Source organism: Rhyacophila brunnea, unplaced genomic scaffold, assembly GCF_057557595.1.
Source record: "Rhyacophila brunnea isolate RB1 unplaced genomic scaffold, BYU_Rbru_1.0 scaffold_17, whole genome shotgun sequence".
Taxonomy (NCBI): domain Eukaryota; kingdom Metazoa; phylum Arthropoda; class Insecta; order Trichoptera; family Rhyacophilidae; genus Rhyacophila; species Rhyacophila brunnea.
This window is the reverse complement of record NW_028232827.1, coordinates 15,806,656-15,830,835: the sequence shown is the minus strand read 5'-3', so window position 1 is coordinate 15,830,835 and position 24,180 is coordinate 15,806,656. Positions and strand designations below refer to the sequence as shown.

General features: G+C 34.3%; 1 protein-coding gene across 1 annotated transcript in view; it reads right to left on the bottom strand.

Moving 5' to 3' along the window:
- The window catches only part of LOC147073759 (uncharacterized), a 383,820-nt gene that overhangs the window by 37,460 nt on the left and 322,180 nt on the right, over positions 1-24,180 (bottom strand). Inside the window, exon 3 of the mRNA XM_085944678.1 lies at positions 5,527-5,708. Coding sequence (XP_085800804.1) covers positions 5,527-5,708 — 182 coding nt within the window. The remainder of the gene's footprint in view (positions 1-5,526; positions 5,709-24,180) is intronic.

Below are 24,180 nucleotides of genomic sequence, written 5' to 3'. Positions count from 1 at the left end.
TCTTTTTGATACAGCATGACTTATGGAGACGTGAATACTTTCACTTAAACCAAAGGTAAGAAGGCTCTCCAAACTTACAAAGGGATAATTCAGTGCCCCCGTTTCAACAGCAGACCACTTTTTCATTGGTGGCGAAATATTTTAAATAAATATAAATTAATTTAACAAATCCTTACTACTCAATGATTATATAATATTTAAAAATATTATATAAAGCTTATTTTGATATTTAATAAATATTTAACTTATTTAATATTATGTAAATGTATTTTAATATAACATTTATACTCGGAAGTAGTAATAGCATTACTTTTGTGGTGTTATAAATGTGCCACATTGTATTTACTTTTACTAAGTTCTATAATAATCAAGCATTTAACGCAAAAATAGCGGAAAGAGGGCTGGGTGAAACAACCTGATATAACAGGAGTGATGTTTACACAGTCAAAAATAATGATCATAAATAATATACAAAAAAAAACACGCCTAGTTCTTGCGTACAGGAAGAAATTGTACGAGGATACTTCATGACATCGGTCACTTACTTACTTACTTCTCCCTGTTACGTTCCAGCATTGGAGAAATAAAACGTTGAGAGTGCCACTTCCCTTGGTCGATTGCCACGTCTCGCGCCTCAAGCCTGTGCCAAAATGATACAGAGTATCGCATTCTTTATGTAAATATGTCTATGCCATGTGAAGCATCTTCTATATAGTGTCTCCTGTTATTAATTTATTCACCGAAAACAGACGCGTCACTTCACGAACTCAACATTTGTAGCGTGGTTGTATCAATGTACGCCTGAGATTTAACGACACAGGTACATCGATTCTCAAACCCCTTAACCCTGGTAGGTGAAATGTCATTCAGCCATACAGGACCACGGATAGTACGTAACATCAAACAAAATATGACATTTGGTCTCACAAAATACAGCTTTGACATATAAGTTAGTTTAATATAATACACCCTACTATGTGAAGTCAGTATAACCGTGAATTCTAAGTGGAAAGACGTTATATAAATTTTCTATCATGATTAATATTATGTATATTAGAAGACTGGCATATTTTATTTTTGTTAACCATGCCCGATCCTAAGAAGTACATATTATTATGGGCCTCTGCAGAGTAGAGGTTTATATTAACTATTTATTTTTACAAGAAATGGATGTTAACCACTTGCTCAACCTATCATATCTATTAGGAAATAACGTGGTTAAAATTTCATAAATCATTACCTATCTTAATATGAATCAATTTAATTTTCAATGCTATAATTTAATTTACATATTATACTAAATATATTTAGTACCGGCGCTGAAATTTTTCCACACTGAAATACTCGGTGCCGAATTGGCCTAGCGCAAAAACGGCGGCGCTAAAAAGGGGAACCGAAACGTATTGTACCCAACAAGACAGTCTCGTCTCTCTACAGCCAAAGACATATGGCCTTAAGATATATGAAGGGTCTAGGTAGGTTCACTTAAGAGAACGTCACCTGAACAAATTGCTTGATTCATCCGGCCATCTGTCACCAATGAGCACTTACTGCAGAACGAACGGTTTTTATTTTATTACTTTCGTCATAATATATTTCACTGTTTGGATATTGCTCCGTGGTAAATTTGACAGGTAATTAAATCTTATTAAGGTATATTTTGTTGATTGAATTTAGAATTGAATATTTCTGTAAGTTTCACACTAATTTCTTATTTACGTCACTTTGTAGATTTCTCAATTATTAATTGTCTCTAATTTAAAGTGGATTCATTATAAAACTAATTGGTAATTTCAGAGATATGCCACGTTTAAAGTTTTGTATCGTATAATACATTAGGTATTTTTTTAGAAATTTATTGTCACATTCTCACTATTCATTGTCACGTGTTAATTACATTTAAGAAATTCTTCCATGAATTCATTTAAATTTAATAAGCTCACATCAACTTATAATGATTTATAGGGTGGAAAAGTTTAAAATTATATTCAAAACTGCATTTATTATTCACTTCCTCCACCTTAAAATGATAATTCACTAGGTACCAGGGGGGTGAAAGTTCCATACAGCGAACGTGACCACCTAATACATCAGAAATACTCAGTTTTCAGAATAGATGGCAGCACGGTCACACACGAAGTCGCATGATACAAGGCCATTTCAATGACCAATCAGAGCTCACCCATGGTCCAGCCTATCAACATTCGAGCTTTCGATCAGTCTTTTCAAATTTCATGTCAATTCTACATGATATTTTCAAAACAAAAGCAGTCGTCCAAGTGTCAAGTGTCGGAATAATACTGCTGTTCGGCGTTTTTAAACCATATTGATAAATAGGTTTTGCAATCCGATAGTTGATAAAATAAGTTAATGGGTAAGTCTACTTTTATTATATTATGTTTATAGGTATATTCAATTGTATGCCCCTTGAAATTTCTTTGCAGTCGTGGTATCGAAATAATGATAGTACCTTCCAATTGTAATTTTCACGTTTGCAAATCTACCAAGGCAAACATAAAAAATAGGTAGATATATAAAGAAGATTATGTTTGAGTAAATTACGTACCTACCTATATAAAATGTCTATATTATATTTGCGCATTCTTACAAAAGTGTAAATGGTGACGATTGTCATTTTATATTTTGAGATTAAGTAGATTTTAAAATTATTGTTTCAGAATCCACATCAATATGTTGTCGATCGTCAAGCAATAAAAATTTATAAAGAAATCTTCAAACTACACAATATATGAAATAATTAATGAAGTCATCAATCTAACAGGAAGTGCTGACAAATAATTTCCATAGTGGGAGAGCGTTACTAATATTATTTTTACATAATTATGTCCTCATAAATTTATATTGTTACTCATAATTTGTCAATATGATTATCATTGCAATAAAGTGTACCTATCTGAATTGAAATATCGACTTTTATTCATTTTTGTCACAGTTTTGTTTTTATAATTATAAATACTTTTTTGGGTTCGGATATATGGTTCTGTCATAGCCAAAACTTCTAGTCACGCCAATAGATGGTGCCAATTATAGGGGATATCTTCTTGTATGGAACTTACGAATCTATATATATATATATATATATACGTCTGTTATCTATGCTAGGTACATCACTGTGTGATGGACTACAACGATATCTTTTGTTTTTCATTTGTACAATTTTTTTAAACCGTTTAAGAACTGTTCGAAGTGTCAGAAAAATTCATAAATAATTTTACAATTTTTTCACATGTTAAAAATAAAAACGTGTTTATTTCCTCGTCCAGATAATTGGTTAAAATAATAAATTAAGTAGATATTATATTGTTATTTATTCAATAGTTCATTTTACTTTTTATTAATTTTATACGCCAATCGTCTTAAGTTGTGATTATATTGAAACGCACGTCATGTACTGCCACGCTATCACGGCGACAAATTTTTTGCATGATTTCGTCATTTTCTAGAATATTTTGAACGAACATGATCTCTTTAAATTAAATGAGGAAGTAACCAAGAAACGAGTCTCTATAAATTCAATAATATTTTGAACAGAACCATATCTGCAGAACATAGATAATAGATATCATTCTTACAGAAAATACATCGTGCCAACCGCTAAAAATAAAAAAACCACGCGATTTTGACATGAGTCGAAAACGTATAAAATGATAAAAACGTTCATGATACAACGTGAGGTGACCTCATTGTTGTTCTGGTGATTTCGGCAGATTTTGCTAACTGGCAATTGCAACTTTTGACAACTGGCAAAGGTTAAAAATGTGCTACGGGATAGGAGCATCAGTCTGATAATATTTTTAACATAATTAGACGATATTATACACCTTTTCCCGTAGCAGCAACTTACTGTGACATTACGTGATAGTACGCTACGTGTATCTCAATATAATCACAACTTTAGACAATCCACATTCGTAAATATCAATTACATATAACATTTCAGCTACCAACCTGACCGTGTTGACAATTCCTTTGATTGGTTTAGAACATACAGTATATTGCTAGTGTTAACTATTATCACTTTAAATGTAAATGCAAACTATTAGGGATTGCATTTAGACAAGCAACAAGTTGCTGATTGTGTAGCGTGTTATTATTGTTTATTAAAATAATGGATACTGTCAGGCAATCTTCATTGTGTAAATGTCAAACTAGGGTTCTATCATCAAAAGCATTGACATATTCGGAATCCACACGTACTGATTTTGATACGTTCTAAATTCAACTATCACACAATCGTAGACTGAATTGTGTCGAATATTAATTAAATTTTAGTCTCGACTCCAAGGAACGATTCAAAATATTATTTTACAATCGGAAACGATCAGGGTAAATGCTAAGATTGAACCGTAAGATTTGCGAGTTTTTTGGTGTAATTTTCGATTTGAAAAAATATAAAAATACCTCGAAACCGCGAGGGCTCATTTTCTCTGTTGGAAAATCTGTAGAAGATTCTTTACCTTGGAATACGTTCACAATGATATTAATCGCGTGATTAGTTTCTGTCACTGTCGTCCTCTGAAATAATAATTCCATTAAAATTATGCGGTGAATATTCACACTGAATAAAATAAAATAACACTCCAAGTGACATACTGGTAAGCTCATGGAATATATTAGCAGATAATTCTTCAATTATTTTTCCTGTCTGCCGGATTTATAGCGCGGGATTTATTTCACACATTTTTCTAGTGAGACGAATAGCTGTGCTTACTTTTGAATAAAATACCTCCAAATGGATGTTTTTGTCTGACATTGCTTCTATGTATTGTGTTTAGCAAGTATTTGACTATATTATGGATAATCAATTTTTCAAAAAAGATTCAATTCATTACCACCATCATCGGCACTATGGCCACCTAGGAAATTCCTCCATTCTTCTTTACCTGCCGCAAATTTCTTCGACTGTCTTTTACTCAAGTTTTTTGTTCTTTCCACACAGTCTAACCACTGTTCTATTTTGATCTACTGAGAGTGACCTTTTTTGGTAGTTGGTTGGGTATCTTCTATCCTTGAGACATGGCCCGCCTAAAGAAGTCTCCCTACTTTCACATATGAGACTACGGAGGGATCATGGTATAATGCACATCGTGGGGTTGCTGCCAAAAGTCGACATTGGTTGACAAACAAAAGTTGACATGGACGCTAAAGACGCGCCCAGCGCGTAACGATTAAGGTGGCCATTCGATAAAAAATTGAAACTGCTATATCCAATAATATGTGGACAGAGAAAATTTTATAAGTCGACAGTTACCAATATATTCAGGTTCAATTGTTGAACTTTTGCAGCATAATGTGAACCTTTACGGCGTGAAAGTTGTATTAATAAACTTTTTCAAGGAATAGTTGTAAGCTGTTTGTCTGACCCATTAAGTCCCTGTACTCGCTCAAATTCACATTGTATTACAACTTCTGACCAGCAGCTTCTTACTAATATACAGACGATCGCTCTACCAACTAGGCGAGAATGGAAGCTAAATACGTGGTGAAGTAAAATACTTATCTTACCTGTCTTAGATGGTGAGCAGAGTTTGGCGGGGGGCGACATCTTGCAGCCGCTCTTCTGGCTAACCTCGCCAGCAACCCTCCTGCAGCAGCTAACCAAAGAAGAAGAAGGGGCGCTCCTATTAAGGCATACAGCATACCTGCTGCTTTTCCTATCGCTGTTCTAGGTGCAGCGCTACCCCAGCCTGTAACAATCGAAATTAATATAGGTTAAGACCAATGATGGTTAAATTATCTGTAAATCATTATTTTGTATTGCGAGTTTATTTGAAGCAAATTTCATAATATTTTGCACTTTGGAACTTATTTTTATGTCCGCAATGAGATCAAAAATGGTTTGCATTGTAAGTGTTTCAAGCCATTATCCCAGCCAGTTATAAAATTATTATTATCTAGCTGTATGGACATCTAAAATTGTAAAAAACAGTACATAAGTAAATTAATGTACTATTATAAGTAAATTACCGAATCAAGCGCGTCAGCAACAAGACACCATTTTAATTATAAATAATAATAATATTTTATTACCCCTACAACAATCATAAAAACATACATAATTTAAACCATTTATCAGAAGAAGTCATAGATGACATGTATCGAATGGGGCTTGAACCCACATCCATTGCAGTTAAGTTGAAGTCCTATTTGATTACTATATAATATATTATATACGATTTTTAATATATAGGTTTTTGGAGTAGGTGGTACCAAATTATGAACAACGAATGTTGCATAAAGTATTTATTTTATGGTAAAGTTTACAAATTTTAATTTCAAAATGTTCACAACATGACATGAGGGAATTAAATATATATAAATATAACAGTTGATAACAATATTTAATAAAAAAACGAATTAAAAAAGTAATTTAAATAATTATATTGAACATCATAAAACACGGAACGCGCATTTATACTCATTCTCACGTAAGTAAAATATTTGAATATCCGAAACGATTTGGTTAAACACCGTTATTAATCTCCTATTGGCATTATCAATGGTAGGTTTGTTCTGCGTTCTACACCTTTGGAGAACAAACAATCAAATCATGAATAAGGCTCAGAGTTTTCATTCACACCGCGTATAAGTTGGAAAAAATACGTGGCCAAATATAGATATCTTTTAGTGTTCAGGTTACAGTATGCAAGCATACCTAACGGAAAGACAGTCATATAAATCCGTGGATGGTATCCAGGAATCTCAGAAATAATGGGAACTGAAATACCTATCGTGTGGAGAAGCAGTCAACCGATTTCGAGTGCGTAATAATATGGGATAAACTTAAACACGTTTCAAGAAAACGCCATACGTCGAATACTGACAACTGGCGCTCATTTAAGATCTATCGCATGTCTATAATGCAAGGTTCATTTTCGCAGGACACTCACACATTCAAAACCCTGCATCAAAATGTAGTGTATTGGGATATAGCCTATTGGAATTATATCAGTGGCGACCGGTGAGTTATTTTACTGAGAGTTCACTTTTTTCACCTTTTGACTGCCGTAAAAAGGCATTTGCCTTCATCAAAACTTCACCAAAAAATAAAAAAAAAACTATTGGTTTTTTTAATTTAGTACATTTAAAAGAAATCATAAATAACTCACTATTTATTATTTGTTGTACCTCTTAAAACAGTTTTCTTGAAAAAAATGGATTTTAAACTTTAACACAAACTGGTTGACACGAACTATTTTGTTTTGACCGAATTATTAGTACTACCGAAATATCTCGTATCTGGCAGTGACCGGGATTTATTGTTCATTTGTATGAGAAATCCATTCTTCTGTTTTTCATCGACACAAATTTTTCAATTACGCGTTTGTTGAAGTCAGGAATCTCTTGTATCATTCTTTTTTCGATACTGAGTATACATAATGCGTTCAATCTTGATTGCGCGATGGTGTTTCTACTAAAACACTTGATCCGTTTTAGTGTGAAAAAACATCTTTCGCTTTCCACTGATGTCATCGGAATAGTAAAAATTAAATTTAATAGTAAAACCGTTTCCGTAAATGTGTCAGCATTATAAAAATTATCCAAGCTGTAAATAACAGACAATTCTTTTTTGAGTTTATTTTTATCTAAAAAGTCAGACGTTTTACAGAGCTAGTTTGGAAAGATATCATAATTGATAAACATTGTGAATTTGGTTATCAAACTGAAAAAAAACTTGAAGTTTATTTTTAAATTGTACTTCGCCTAAATTTGAGAAATGTTGTCAACATTTGCGGAAATTTAAATGCGTACTGTGAAAAGAATTTATTTTTATAATAATATTGAATAAAAATTGTCAAACAATAATTGTATGTGTGATACGGGCTGTATTGTTTTAAAACCAATAAATCTGCGTTCGGGCCGAGAGCGACTGAAACTGTCGCTCCCGAGCACGTAGAAAAAATATTTACGTATTGCTATTCCACGCGACAGACGACGCTCTTTCTCATTGCAAATTTTTTTGGTCGAGCGATGGCGAATATCGCTCCTATCAACATATAATATTATTATTTAAAATAGCCGGTTAAAAACACATATTAGAATTTGTTTTTGTATATGAATTAATGACTACGGTAATAGATCAGAACACTTTTAATTAATCAAATATAAATTAAATACACATTTAAAATAAATCTTTACGCATAAATTGAGTGGGTGGGTGTGCACCGCTCCAGCGCTCTCAAGGGAGAATCGCCACTGAATTATATGTATTATTCTGTTCTGTGATGGTATCCATATAGCATCAATAATTGAAGGAGTATTTAAAATGATTTGAATCCTCTCTAAAAAAAGGCAATGCTTCAACTGAAATAAAGCCTCATGGATGCCATCGAACTTAAAGAATTTTAACATGAAGTATTTATATAAGATGGAAAATAATTAAATTTCGAAAATCAATACTATCAACTGAGGATACTACTACTTGAAATTTGAAATTTTGTTCTATTCCATTTGAGTCATACAAAACTTTAATTAATTAGAATTTAACAGTATATTTTGTTAGTTTTGTGTTTTTTTTTCTGTTGTAAATCGATCGAAGGGTTTTAGAAAAAAATTGTATTTATTAAATACGTGTGGTTTGCTTCCAATATTTTGAAGCCGTGAAAGCGAAAATGAATCAAAGATAAATACTTTCCTGGTTTCTTTCTTTAAATACGGCAGGCGCTGCCACAAAGCAGTCCGGAAGGATGTATTGCAAATGAGTTTCCACTAATCGTTTCCGCGGAAGCAAACTTTCCCGAAAACTCAGCGCCGCTAACTTGAAATTAATTCGCGTCTGTCGTGCGGCTGTTAGGGAAAAAAGATGCCTGTGGTTTCGCGCCGTAGCAGCGTAGCACTCTCGTAGAGGCGTACTAAAGGCGTATTGATACTGATCGAAATGCCTTTAATTATTAACTGGATCGTTTCGAGAATAGACTATAAATACATAATTTAGAATATAACTTCACACCGTCTTTTGTACATGAATTAATATACATTTTTGCTTTCATCTCTCTCATTGTTAAGGTACTCGTAACACCTATTAAATATTCTAGTTCTATCTTTAACAATCCCCACATTCTGCAATTTATGTAGATGAAGCTATTGAAAGGCCTATAATGTTTTTCATATTTTGTTCAGACCATCATGTATTGTTTTCCTTTATGATAACTACACAATATTAACTGCAAAACTAATTATTTAACTGTGTAATTTTGCATCTAAGTTCTTCTGTCTGTCATGTGCACTCCTAACTATTTACTTATAGTCATTTAAATTCAGTCAAAGCACACTTGAGTGTATGACAACCTCAGTCTTGGATAAGTGCTCCTTATGCATTACTTGTCACGCCCCGATAATTACTGAAAGATGTGCGGGGCGGGTGTGGTTTGGTGCCATTTACTTTTAAATTATAAAACAATTTCAATTGGCCGTTGTGTCAATCAGGTCAGATGACTCGATGATCTTAACAGCTGGTTGAACCAACTTTAACAACGCTTTCCTTTTGGTGCACATTTTAGGTGATTCTTACATTTATATGTGGACACTTATATACTGCAATTACTCTACATAAATATGTTGATCGGGTATTAAGTCAAAATCCAATGTGTCCAGTCAAAAACTTACTGGTTTACCATTCAGAAATCAGTGCGGCTATCCAATTTCTTTGTACAATATAGGAAAACAAAATTTGTCTACCTATCCTTGACGATGTTATACTGCAATACCTCTTCACCTAGATCATTTCTCAGCTTTAAAATATATACGCATATGATTTATATTTATTTAATCATTTTTTCTATTTCTCCGTGCTTTTCTTTCTTATAAGTAGTTTTAAATTAAAATTATGTAAGCTCAGTTAAAGCACACCTGAGCTTTTGGCAACTGTAGTAAGTATTAGGTAACTATTTCTAAAATATCTCCAGCCATAAACAACTGGTGATGCTTCCCAGCCAAACGCAAAGCTTCATTATACACCTGATTACGACCAATAATTATTAAGAGATAGCTTGAGTTTTAAAGGTCTGTTTTTGTTATGTCTAGATACATTATAAATTCAGTCATCCACGTTTATTTATTTTGATTAATAATCCTCCTCTTTACAATCCTTCTGACCTCTACTCTATCATATTCTAAAAGCATCGATTTCATGTAAAATACAGATATTCTTGAAAGAAACTTGTGCAGTCGGCCAAGGCCCTGAATATACTACAAACCCAATTGATTTATCTGCGGATGATCTTTACTATCGATCATATAAATAATTGTATTCTTAGATGAGTGGTCTTTTTTAGAAGAGAATTAAGTAATTTTTCATGTAATTATATTATTGCTTTATCAACCGGTTCGAGTGATTCCCGAAAGACCCACCACTGGGCCGCTGTGTCGATAACAATGCTAACTGTTTCGCCTCTTTTCAACCTGACAAGACCAGGACAAAGTGTCAGGGGGTTGGGGAGAGTCAGAGTGAATTATTGCCGGGGATATTAATAAAAATTACGCGTAAAATCACAAGTGGCTTTAAAGGGGAGAGAGAGAATTTGCTTTGGAATTTCGAAGGGATGTGGGTGAATGAAAATGTCTAATATAAAAACTGAAACGTCAGTGAAAAATTAATAAAATATGACGTGGCAGTTTTATAATTTACATTCTAAGAGTGGATTAGATTGTTGGTCTTTGGTTCAGGGTTATTGATTTAAAATTATGTTTAAAAAATATATAATTCTTCATACAATAAATTACCTACGTAAGAAAATCATTTCCAAAAATAAATAATATAACTTATACTCGTCTACGTATTCTGAATTTTATTCAAGAGGTGCATATAATATGAAAAAATTTCTTGTATGCAACGAATATTTGAAAATATGCGAATTGACATGATCCAAATGCATAAATTCATAGTATATTGATTTCAAAGCTATATTTACAAAATAAATTATTAGAAAATAAATGAATAATTCTTCAAAATTCTGACACGGCACCCATCCAATCATCGTCAATCACCATAAGAACATAGTATTACTATCCTAATGATATATCGGTGACAATAGATATGTGACCCGATGTATTGTTGCAATCGTGATTAATTGACTAAAACAGAGCCAGTTTGATTTATTCGCGCCTTTTAGCGTGCCTCGCGCATCAGTGAAAAGGACGAAACGAAAACGCAGTCAAGCAGTGGCCAACGCACCGTTTTCGCTTGTTTTTATACCCAATGGGAAGACAGTTAGCTGTATTTTGGCCAAATTAGAAACTATACGATTCAAAAATGTCCAGTTCTTTTCAATGAATTAAAACTAATTTTATAATCGTGTGCTTATAACTATCATATTATAATTGTGCTTTGGCGAATGTTGAAGTTAGTATTAAAATAAACGGGTTTTGTTGGATCTACCTACGTATTACCTACCGCTTTAACGCCTTGACGCAAAATTATGACAAGTTTTTTTGCCGTTCGACATAAAGTACCGTAAGGCCAGCGTTATACTACGCGAAAATTCCGTCTCGGAGGATGCGCGAAGGAACGCCAATACATTTTATTACATATAATTTGCCGTCATCGGGCACATTACGCAGAAGATCGGTTATCCATCAGCGGGCCGCTCAACATCGGCGTTTGCTCCGTCCTCCGCGAACCGATCTTACGTCAGCGTCAGATCGGCAACGTTGCATTATACGTTACTTTCACGGCACATTCAGTGGATAGTCGGCGTCGCGTGCGCAAATAAATAAGCGTTGGCAGTTGACTGATAATCTGCTACGGAACGTTGAATATGGCTACAATGTTTAGTAACGGATTTACCACGACGTAATTTCAGCGGCGGAACTTCCGTCTAGTGTGGGCCTAGCCGTCTTAGTAAGTATGACAATAGATAGTAAGAATAAGCTGATAAACTGCAAAATTGGGAGACGGATAGACGATAGCACACCATGATATTAACCAAATATATTATCTGATATTTAAAAACACATTCCAATGTACTTCCATGTAGCGGAGTACTCAACATCAGGTTACTGATTCAGGCGGGTATCTGGAGGTTGGTGGTGTTTCGTATGTTTGTAAAATAAACAGATTTTTTTTTTTAGAATTATTAATAACCATGTCCTTGCTTTTTCGTACAAGGTGGTTGTTAGTAATTTTGAACAATCACAAACATCTACGCTTTAAGAAAAACACATAAATATTGTGTGTCCTGATCGGGAATCGAACCCAGGAACTCTCGGGTGGAAAGCAAGCGCCTTTTTTGGTTGACCCCCAGCGGTAAGACATAATATTATCGTTGTCAAAAAGTTAATGTAAATTAATAATTTAAGAAATACGTCATAATATTAATAATAAAATACCAAAAGTTGCATCGGCCGGGAATCGAACTCGGGCCGCCCGCGTGGCAGGCGAGCATTCTACCACTGAACGACCGATTTATATTGTTATATTTATAAAATGTTATTTTGCATATTACAATAATAATATGTATTCACTTATTTACGTAAGTATATTAAATATTATTATTAAAGTTAAAAATATAAATTAATAGTTTAAGAAATACATATTAATAAAATAAAATATAAATGATCCCAAGCGGTCACTCATCCAAGTACTATCTGCGCCCAATATTGCTTTACTTTGGTGATCGGACGAGAACCTTAGAAACCTCGGATAGCGTGCTCGTTGTGATGGTGAGAAAAATTGTGATAAAATAGTAATGGTAACATTTTTGTGTTACACTTGAATTTGTGAACACAATTTTAATATCGTGGCAAGCGGTAAAACATAATATACATGTTAAAATATAATTTAAGTAATACAATAATTGTGTGGTGGACATAATTTATGTGAGTGCGCCGTTATTAGAAAATCTTTGAAAATCCCTGCTCGATACAGTGGAAAAACTTTCGACACATATTAAAAATCATGTTAATCAAAAATTACATTATAATATAATAAAATATAGCCGAAAACAATGTAAACAGATCAATTACAAAGCATGGCGCTGTGGCAACGGGCGTGTTTGTCGGTTAATAATTAAATGGTTGTCCGAACACACCAGTTTACATAATGCATACTTTGTATATAATCTGTTTTCACGCGAGCACTTACGTTATTTAGAGTAATTGCTAGTAAGCCGCCATCGACGATACGTGAGCTTTGAATTATTAACAAGTAATTAACAAGTAATTAACTAATAATTTGTATTAGTAGATCCAGTTGGCAAGGGCCAGCTGTCTCACTATCCGGCAAATAACAATTAGTCAATATATCAACAGAATACGTAGAACCGATAGAGCTTAGAGATAGATGCCTTTAGCTTGCAATGGATTTATCCAGGCTGATCATTGTAAGGATGCAATGATTAGTATAATAAAATAAAAATCAATCATGAATTTATATGTATATAATGCATGGTATGCAATAATATAATGCATATAATACGAGTATAATGCGAAGAGCCCTAGATCATTGGCAAGGCGAAATAACAATTGGTGGCCAGAAAATAAACAACTTAAGTTTTGCAGACGATACCACACTAATCGCTGCTGATGAAAGAGAACTCACAGAGCTGCTACGCCGGGTAGAGGAAGAGAGTCGCAAATACGGCCTCCTTATTAATAGGAATAAGACCAAGTTAATGGTTGTTGATAGGGCTAACCTTCTACCAACAGCAAGTACACTCCAAAACCTCGAAACAGTCGATGAGTTTGTATATCTGGGATCGACCATCAGTGGAGAGGGCGGATGCGAAGCAGAAATAAGAAGGCGCACACAGATTGCAAAAAATACGTTGACATATTTTACCACTATATGGAAGGATCGGGGAATTTTGATTGCCACAAAAATGATGATTGGATCGGCCGCATGGCTGGTGAAGGATGGGGCTTAAAAGTAAGGGCGCTAAAGATCGCCTACGGCGCCATTTTCATGGGAATAGCGGCTTATGGCGCCAGTGCCTGGTGCCCGCGCAAATCCAAGAGTGTCAAACTTAGAATCTCTCTTTTAAGAGGACAGCGCAGCGCGCTCCTGTCCATTACCAAGGCCTACCGTACGACATCAACCGACGCGCTCCCGGTCCTGGCCGGTATTCTCCCACTTGACCTGCACATTCAGGTCAGCGGCGCTTCAGTGTTGCTCCTCAAAGGTGAGGAGGCCGACGTTGGTGATTTTCATCTCGTCCCCCCCCCTCGACGAGCCGGCGAGGGATTAGCACTACTGAAGCGCAAAATTAGACTCATGTCGCTAGATGCGGCCATTAAGACCTGGCAGCGAAAGTGGGACGAATCCACCAAGGGCCGGCACACATACAACTTTTTTCCAGACATTCAGTGGCGAATGGAGATAACCAAGTATTTGACTCCAGACCATTACACCAGTCAATTTGTGACTGGTCATGGTGGTTTCGCTGGCAGGCTCTTTGAGCTTGGACTTGTAAGCCATCCGACATGTCCATGCGGATGGGAGGTACAGGATGCCAATCACATCCTATGGGAGTGTCTGAGTATGTGCTCCGAACGGGAGGAAATGCTCAGGTCGGTCCAACCAGCTGTTGGACCCATTGGCCCGTCCGACCTGGTTGCTACTAAGGCCAACTATCTTGCATTCAAAAAAATTGCGGCGTCTTACTACGGGCGTGAAGATCTCTTCACATAAATTTTGCTGCCTGTATGATTAGCTTCGTTCTTTGTTATATTAAAATAGTAGCTTCTTTTTCTTTAAAGTAAATTCCATGTGCTTTTTCTCTCCCTGGCACTTTGCATTAGAGTAAACTCAGTAAACTCAGTCAGAGCTCACTTTGAGCGTAGCAACCTAAGTCTTGGGCATCTTCTCCCAGGACACTCCCAGGCCAATTTTTAGATGCTTCACATCACCAATTGATGGGTCCCGTGATACTCTCGATTAAGACCGAGGGTGGTACGGGGCGGGTTTTGGTGGAGGGAATTTAACTTCAATGTGCAAACATTAGTGTTCTTGATATTTCTATACGGAGTCGAGTCGTGGACCCTGAAGGCAATTGATCCCTTTGAGATGTGGTGTTGGCGACAATTGTTTCGTATTTTTTGGATGGAGCACAGGATGAACCAGTCAATTATCTAGAGACTGAAGATAAAGGAACGGTTCTCGACAATATGTCTGAGAAAAATTTTGCAGTTTTTTGGACATATTATCAGGCACGGACCAGACAACCTGGAGAGACTGGTAGTTTTGGGTGGCCTCCAAGGAAGGCAAAGCAGAAGAAGAGCGTCTGCGCGTTGGAGCGACCAAGTGAAAGATCTGACTGGGGGCACCATCCATTCTGCCCTGAGAGAAGCGGAAGATCGAGAAGGATGGAAAGTCTTGGTCGCTCAAAGGATGGCGAAATTCAAATGTGGTCACGATCCTCAGCCATGAGTGCACGACCAAGAAGAAGATATGTATGTATAGCAATGCATAGAACCGAGATGACTAGAGTCAGCTTGGGTATGTCTTCATTAATAATACGATTGATCCAGACCGATTATATATTGTATTATAAAAAGAATAGAAATTTATTATTTCAAATTTAATTCTGTTTATAATATAATTATGATTATAATTAACGCTGACGATACGCGTGCGAGTAGCTTGCAAAAAGCATCCGAATAACTCTTTTCAGTCAACCAGTAAACATGGTTGTATCTAAGTGTTAATACTTTGATAAAAACTTACCCTAGATAGCTTCCGTAGCAGCCGAAAGCAATTTTGTGTATAGAATAGATGCGCTGGAATGGAAAATTTAAAAAAAATCTCGCATCTTTACCTATACAAATAGTGCACTGATTAAGTGGGCTGTTTCAAATAACATTATTGTATGTATATATTTTAAATGCCACTATATAGTTCGTGTATGATTCAGGTGACTAAATTTACTACAACTCTCAACCTAAAGATGTCTCCTAAGCTGTGTTGCCCCAGAGATTCCAGGTGTGCCGCGAAAGAAGTCAATGAATCAGTTCGTATTATGTATTTCACTATATTTATTTAAAGAGTCATTGAGTATACACAGTGGTCAACTAATATTTTCCATCACTTTATTATCAAATACACAAATGGGTCATTAATTCTTTTGCAAGATTAATTATTCAGAGTACACATCTGACATTACTAGTGGAATAAAACGATCCTCTGCACAAAGCCTCATTTTTTTAGACAAAGTCATCAGCATTTTGGATTCCGGTCTGGACTCAGTATCCTGAATTTGCTACTCTTTTTTCCGACCATGTCCGATCTTAATAGGATCATATTGGCCTCCACAGAGTAGAGGTTTGTATTAAAAGATTTTGTTTTTACGCGAAATGGATGTCAGCCATTTGCTCAACCTATTAGGTCCATACCCTGATTCACACACAAATTGAAAAACAATAGTGTACTTGCTAGACCCAGGATTCGAACCTGGGACACACGGCGTTATAGTCCAGCGCTTAAGCCGCGCGGCCACCGTGGGTGTTATTTGAATGAGTGGGAATTTGCTACTACAGTTATTAAATCACAGTTGCTGTTTGGATCGGCGTAATTTTGCAAATTAGGTTTCTCAGCGCTTATAGAAATGAAATTAACAAAAAAGGGAACAATAATTGTAGTACAGATGATAGATGAGAAGTTACATGTTTGTATATCTAATTTAGAGCCACGTTTTGTCATAGGTAATTCTTTATTGAAATTAATTGCTTCCTTACTAAAAAAATATTATCTATATTAACTAACTATGTACAATATACATACTCTTATGTTTAAAAAACAATATTATTTTGCTGATACTATTTTTTTTTGTTCATATTAAGCGAATTTTATTTGGTGTGCCTCGAAAAAAATACCACTGAGCAGCAACATAAAAAACAGAGACAATTGTTTAAAAAAATCTAATCAGAGTTCATTGCGTTCAAACGCGACTTTAAACTGTTGTTCATTTATAAAATGAACTAAGCCTTCAACACTGGCAAACAGCGAATCGGAGGTTTTTCATGGGTTTTTTGGACGCATTATCATGAACGACCACATTGTTATTTTTGCTGACCCTTTTTTTGTTTTCGTTGACGAGAAATGTAGCGTATTTTAATAAACATTTCTTTCAACCACTAAAACAATCTTCATCGTATAAAATAATTATATCGGTGGTCCAGTTTATTATACAGATTTATTAAACAAAATATCTGTTATTAACCTAGATAATATGATTAACATTGTCATTGAGATATGAACGCTAAACCAGTAGTCATCGTGGAGACTTTAGGCTGTTGTTATGAAGTATACTCTAAATTCAGTGGCAGTTTATCTATGGTCGCAGTCTAGCTAGAGTGAGAAAGCCTCAATTAAATTGAGCTTCAAAACGAGCTGTTTATTGGCGAATTTAAAAGCGGGCGATTCAGCTACTGCGATTTGATGATTAAACACAAAACTTTCCATTCGCTGAGAAGCCACAAGCCAGTGACTATTTTGACAGAACGTAGTGTATTTTTTTACCGGGAGGTTGGTACTGCGCTCTACTGCGCAGACGCAGTAGGCCCATACGCCGGCGTGTAGCGTGTAAAGTTGACCGGCTTTCAACTTTTCTCAGTAGAGTGTTTACAACCTGCTTACTAGCTTATTCGATGAACACTGGGCAACTTTACAGGCAGATTGTAAATTCGCCAATAAACAGCTCGTAAAGAAACTCAATGTAATCGAGGCTTCACATTATTGCAAATAGAATACATATTTTGTTTTTATTTAAGTCAAATTCGAACAAACAAACCTTACGGATTTTCTTTTGTTTATTATTAAATCACCTTACATGTAAATCGACATTCTTTTGTTGGACTGTCAACAAATAATAACAACACTGCCATATTATAATATTCTAACTTCTTAACGGCCCACGTGCTCGTAGTAGGTCGAAATTGAGTTTTTATTGTATTTTCAAACCATGATCCTGGACACTCCTTAAACGTTGTAGATAATCTATTTATATAATTTTAAAGCCTTATTATCCTTTATAGATATTTTAAACATTTGATGACTGCATAAAGTATTTTTATTACATAAAATAGTATTCTTTTAAACCTCTCGCTCTAATGTTTCAGAATATAATAATATTTCGGTACATAACTGTGCAGTGGTGTTAAAATTTTTTACATTTATTAATTTTTAAACGCATTTATAAAACCATTAGTATAATTTATTAAGAGATAATTTTTGTAAAATATTCACGATAAAAAATTATATTGATAATCTCTGTGATCCCAAATTTGACAAGAATTAGGCATTTTACTATTCAAAAAATCGGCAAGATTAACACATTTGAAGATGATTCTAACAATAATTATTATAAGCTATGTCTTTGAACATTCAAGTGTGATAAACATCTTATGAATAATGATTGTTTTATAATAATTATTGACCTAATAATAAGGTAGTGTTTTTTTGAAATACGCCATTTCTTTTGTCTTTCCCCAATGGTTAAGCTACAACATACGGACGTAGCCATAAATTGACAAACTATAATTAAAGTAGAGAGTAAAATTATGTTAACGCGCGTGCTTGAACATGTACCTAACCTAATTTTTTTTTATTTTTTTTTAAACGGTACATGTTCAAACACGCGCGTCAATATCATTTTACTCCCTATTTCAATTATAGTTTGTCAATTTATGGCTACGGCCGTATGTTTTAGCTTAACCACTGGGGAATGACAAAAGAAATGGCGTATTTCAAAAAAACACTACCTTATTCTTAGGTCAATAATTATTATAAAGCAATCATTATTCATAAGATGTTTATCACACTTGAATGTTCAAAGACATAGCTTATAATAATTATTGTTAGAATCATCTTCAAATGTGTTAATCTTGCCGATTTTTTTAATAATAAAATGCCTAATTCATGTCAAATTTGGGATCACAGAGATTATCAATATAATTTTTTATCGTGAATATTTTACAAAAATAATCTCGTAATAAATTATACTAATGATTTTATAAATGCGTTTAAAAATTAATAAATGTTAAAAATCCTAACACCACTGCACAGTTATGTACCGAAATATGACTATATTCTGAAACATTAGAGCGAGAGATTTAAAAGAATACTATTTTATGTAACAAAAATACTTTATGCAGTCATCAAATGTTTAAAATAACTATAAAGGATAATAAGGCTTCAAAATTATATAAATAGATTATCTACAACGTTTAAGGAGTGTCCAGGATCATGGTTTGAAAATACAATAAAAACTCAATATGACCTTCGACGAGCATGTCCCCCCTTAATTATAAAGTGTTATGTGATTATTATGTTAATTTACAGTGGATTATGTATAATAAAAGAATAATAATATTATAATATATCTTATAATTCAAAACTCATACTATCATAACACTGTTTAGACGTGGCTATATAGACGCATCCTTTAAAACCCTTAGACTGACAGGGTGACAAATGATATACGTCTTGAAACGATTGTGAAAGGACCGAGATGATCTTTGTTTGGCCATTTTATGAGATGACAAAAGTGCAGCATACCTAACTCATTTTACAAAAAAAAATCAACGGTACACGTAGCAGGAAAAATGCCCCATTTTGTATCTTAATTGCTACTTCGCCGAACTATTCCGGCTAGCAGATGGTAGAAAAAATATTGCCTTGATAGCGGCCGATCTCTGATAGGTAAATAACACATACTTAATATTGTTAAATTAATACATTTATATTTGAGTAGTATTTGGTAATCTTTCAAGGCCGGTTTCATCTTTATAAAATCTTCAATTTTGAACCATTTTCTTAAAATAATATTTTTATACCAAGAAATAACTGCGAAAAAAATTGACAAGCTAAGTATCTATTATAAAAACACATTTTTAAAGAAGTAAAAGCATATTAGGTAAAGAAATAAAAGTAAATGACCATGTAGTATATATTTTCTAAAACATACCTTTCACAATAAATTCGAGAAAAATAATCGAACCGAGTTGGATGATCCGTAAATAATATTTTTTGTTTCAATAAAGAAACAATTCAAATCATTAAAGTGTTCAGCTAATGATGCCATTCGATGTAAAAAGATTTTTTCTTTATTATTCGGTAAAATTTGTATTATAAAATCGAACAACTTTTCCCATAAAATTAATCATTATTGAAACTATAGGTATATTAAAATATCGGGCATGTTTTCTTATTAAACTGTCGATAAAAAAATTATATTTGTGCAAAAAAAATCCACCACCTTATCTTAGATCAAGGATTTTTGAATCGCCGCCGTTTTTACTAGGCCACAGAAGTAGCAAACCTTTTTATCAATAAGTCTTCAAAAACTAAATAAATATATTGTGTAATGCGTCAATTACATTGAGCTTCTTTACGAGCTGTTTGTTGGCGAATTTACAATCTGCCTGTAAAGTCGCCCAGTGTAATCATCGAACAAGCTAACAAGCAGGTTGTAAACATTCAAACGAGAAAAGTTGAAAGCCGGTCAACTTTACACACTACACGATGGCGTATGGGCCCTATTGCGTCTACGCAGTAGCAACCTTTCGGTAAAAAAACGAACTACGTTCTGTCAAAATAGTCGCTGGCTTGTGGCTTCTCAGCGAATGGAAAGTTTTGTGTGTAATCATCAAATCGCAGTAGCTGAATCGCCCGCTTTTAAATTCGCCAACAAACAGCTCGTAAAGAAGCTCAATGTAATTGACGCTTAATGGCCTGATATACATGCCTTGCTTATAAACAACAATATACTTCTGAACTATTTCTTTTATTCAATGAATAATTCACAAGATTTAAGAATGTACTATTCTAATTATTGAACAACCATAATTTTGAAAAACACTTTTGAGAAAATAAACTATTATAAGCAATAGAAAAAATCTTTTAATAAAACAAACTTGGCAATATACTCTGCAGAGCCATGAATCTTCACAGTGATCAAGTGAATCTGTTTTGTCTCTTGCCTTTTTAAATTATTACTTTGATTGGATTTTTTTTGCATTTTTCTTTTCTTACGTAGCCTATCTTTTCTTCATATTATATTACTTTTTTATGTTTTTCATTATTTTTCTATTTTTTTTATTACTACCTATGTGTTTTTTTAACCATTTTCAATAACTCTCCAATGTATTTTTTATAACTGTATTTAATATTTGATTTAATTTGATGTATTATGCTTTTTGTATCCGCCTGTTATTAGAAACATCACAATATATTCTTGTATTATTTATTCACATTATACGTATTCTTTGTAATTGGTCATGTTGGTAGACCTAAATAAATATGAATATGTATATTATTTTTTTATATAACTACTAAAAAACCTCCACAGTGTTTCCAGAAGCAATGATGGTAATGGACATTACCTAAATTTAAATTTTCTGATATGTAACATAATTTAAATTCATTGTAATCTGTTTATCGTACTGTGCTACTTTGGAGATATTATTTGTATATACCAAGTTTGGCAATTTTTCATGAAAATTTATGAACAATTCCGAAGTGTCGGGGCAATACAACACAGGAGCGCAGGCAGACGACCGCGACGCGTCGCCTCAACATGATTAAGGGTCGCTAACAGGCTTTGTCCTCTCAGAGGTTAAAAATTACCCTCCAGTGTATAAATATAAATGAGATACAATGTATATAATGATAGGAATTTCGTTAAAATACTTAATGTGTTTCTTTTTAACTCAATTGTAATGAAGAGATCATTCTTTAAACTTTTCCTAAGTGCAATATTGACTAATAACTCGGAATATTGAGCCTTATTGTTATATACAGATGAAAGAAAGCTAGAAGAGATCATCGCGAGAAAATTTAGCTGGAAAAGGAGTTTTAAAGCTCAGTCCGATAGTTGATAAATTTTCTATTTTACTTATACTATTATACCATACAACGCCCGCGTTGGCAGACCGGTAACATATTATCCATGTATAATATTGTGGGTCCTGCATTCAAATTCCTGGTCTGGAAAAATCATTGTGTGCTTGGACTCAGAGTACAATATGTAGACCGAATAGGTTGACCAAGACGTGACTAGCATAAATTTATCGTAAAAAGAAAAATCTCTTAATAAAACCTACGATCTCTCAAGGTCTACAATTAATGATCCTTTTATAATCTAATAAGATGAATTCATGTGTGTAAATAATTTTGAATGAATAACTAAAAACGCTGGGGTTTAAGTTACAGCGTAAAAATTCACTTTGTCAAGTAGAATATTGGTGATATATTTTTGCGGGTAATAAAATATTTTAACTGCTTGATTGTAAGGTGCTTGAAGAAGGGCGAAAGAAAGGATTTGATTTTTTTCATGGTCACTATTTTGGTAGTTTTCAAGATGAACACATTATGTATTGAGAATTGCCTCTGCACCGAGCCTGAAATATTGAGGAAAGAAGGAGGAAAACCCAAAAATATATAACAATGACAAACAGCCGTGAAAGTTTCAAACTTTATTATTTAGGGATATTAATATTTCTTTGGGATATCCAAAACCTACATTGGGTTATAGTTCTGTTGATGACGATGAATAAAACAAAACAAGTAAGCAGCTGATTTTGATTAAATTTTAATACACCATCTTTTTCTCAAGTTGTCATTTTTGTAAATTGTGGGTAGCCATTACCGATAGTTTTATTCGACATTCAATAGACAAAGAACAAAATAAGAAATAAATAACATATTTTATTCATAAATAAATATCCGTTTACACGTTGGAATAAACAACTCAGTCTCCGTATGATATATATTCTCCTACTAATAAACACAATCTTTCAAACAAAGCATATCCCACATTGAAGTATGTTTATTCAGACAATATCGTATTTTGTTTGTCTTTCGTATCATTACAGAAATAAATAAAATAAGCGCGGGAAACTTTTCGCGCGTTTTTTCTCCTTTCGGTTGGCAGCAGTGGCGCAGCCGAGCGGGCACTCTACGGGGAATAAATAACTCACTTCGCCGGGAAATCCCTCCCTCGCGATGGGAAATTATACGAATTCATCACCAGCTATATACCTCCCACTCCCCACGAACCCCCAACACGCCTACCTGGATCATACAAGCTGAACGTTTTTTTCTTTATTACTACTCGATTCCGATTGTAAAATAGTTTACAACAAGTGAGCTCCGAAATATTTCCAAGTTGTAGAAAAAATGTAATAAAATCTTTATCAAATATCCTTGTTTGAGTTAATTTCTGTAATACCTACTCCAAATAATCCCCAATCTCCTGACCACATTTAACCAACAATACTCAACAGAAACTATAGAGTGGCCGCTCATAGCTGCACAGACCGTGCACTCCAAAACCAAGAGTGACGTTGTGACAACCGTGATAGTGTGTGCGTGAATGACTTGGACCAAAGAGTGCGTGATTTCGTCTGCTTATAATCAACAAGTTAGTGCCCGGAGTTCACCACTCCCCACCCTACCCATCCCAAATATAAATTATAGTCCACTTAAATTATCGCCATCCCTAGTTAAATCTGTACAGTGATCATAAAGCCTCGATGACATTGAGCTACTTTACAAGCTGCTTGTTGGCGAATTTACAATCTGCTTGTAAACTCACCCAGTGTCATTATCGAACAAGCTAACAAACAGATTGTAAACAATCTACCGAGTAAAGATGAAAGTCGGTCAACTTTACACGCTACACGCTGGCGTAGCGACCTCCCGGTAAAAAAATTAACTACTCAATACGTCTTGTCAAAATAGTACCAAAAATGACGGTTTCAACTCGCTAGCTTGTTGGCTTCTGACCGAGTAGAAAGTTTTATTTGTCATCATCACAATCGCACTAGCTGACTCGCCCGCTTTTAAATTCGCCAACAAGCAGGTTGTAAAGTAGTTCAATGTCATTGTGGCTTTACTGTTAATTTGACATTTAATATAATATAGTGCAGTGAAAAGAATTCATTCTAATGAGTAATTCAATATATTTTACCTAAGCCATATACATTCACAGAACTTTATAAGTTCATTGGTCAAACGGTTTTAGTGCGTTCCTCTGGTACCACTGTATGACTGCATTTGTCCAGCAATTATCCACTCGCTGAGTAACTTTCCTTTTCAATTTCATTTTTCTGCCTCTTTATTCAACGATTTGTTTTGTGGTCTTTCTGCGTTATGACCAACACGCATCTTTCCGTGCGACTTAGCGTAACTTTTCACTTTATGTCTTCATCCATTTGTTGAATTTC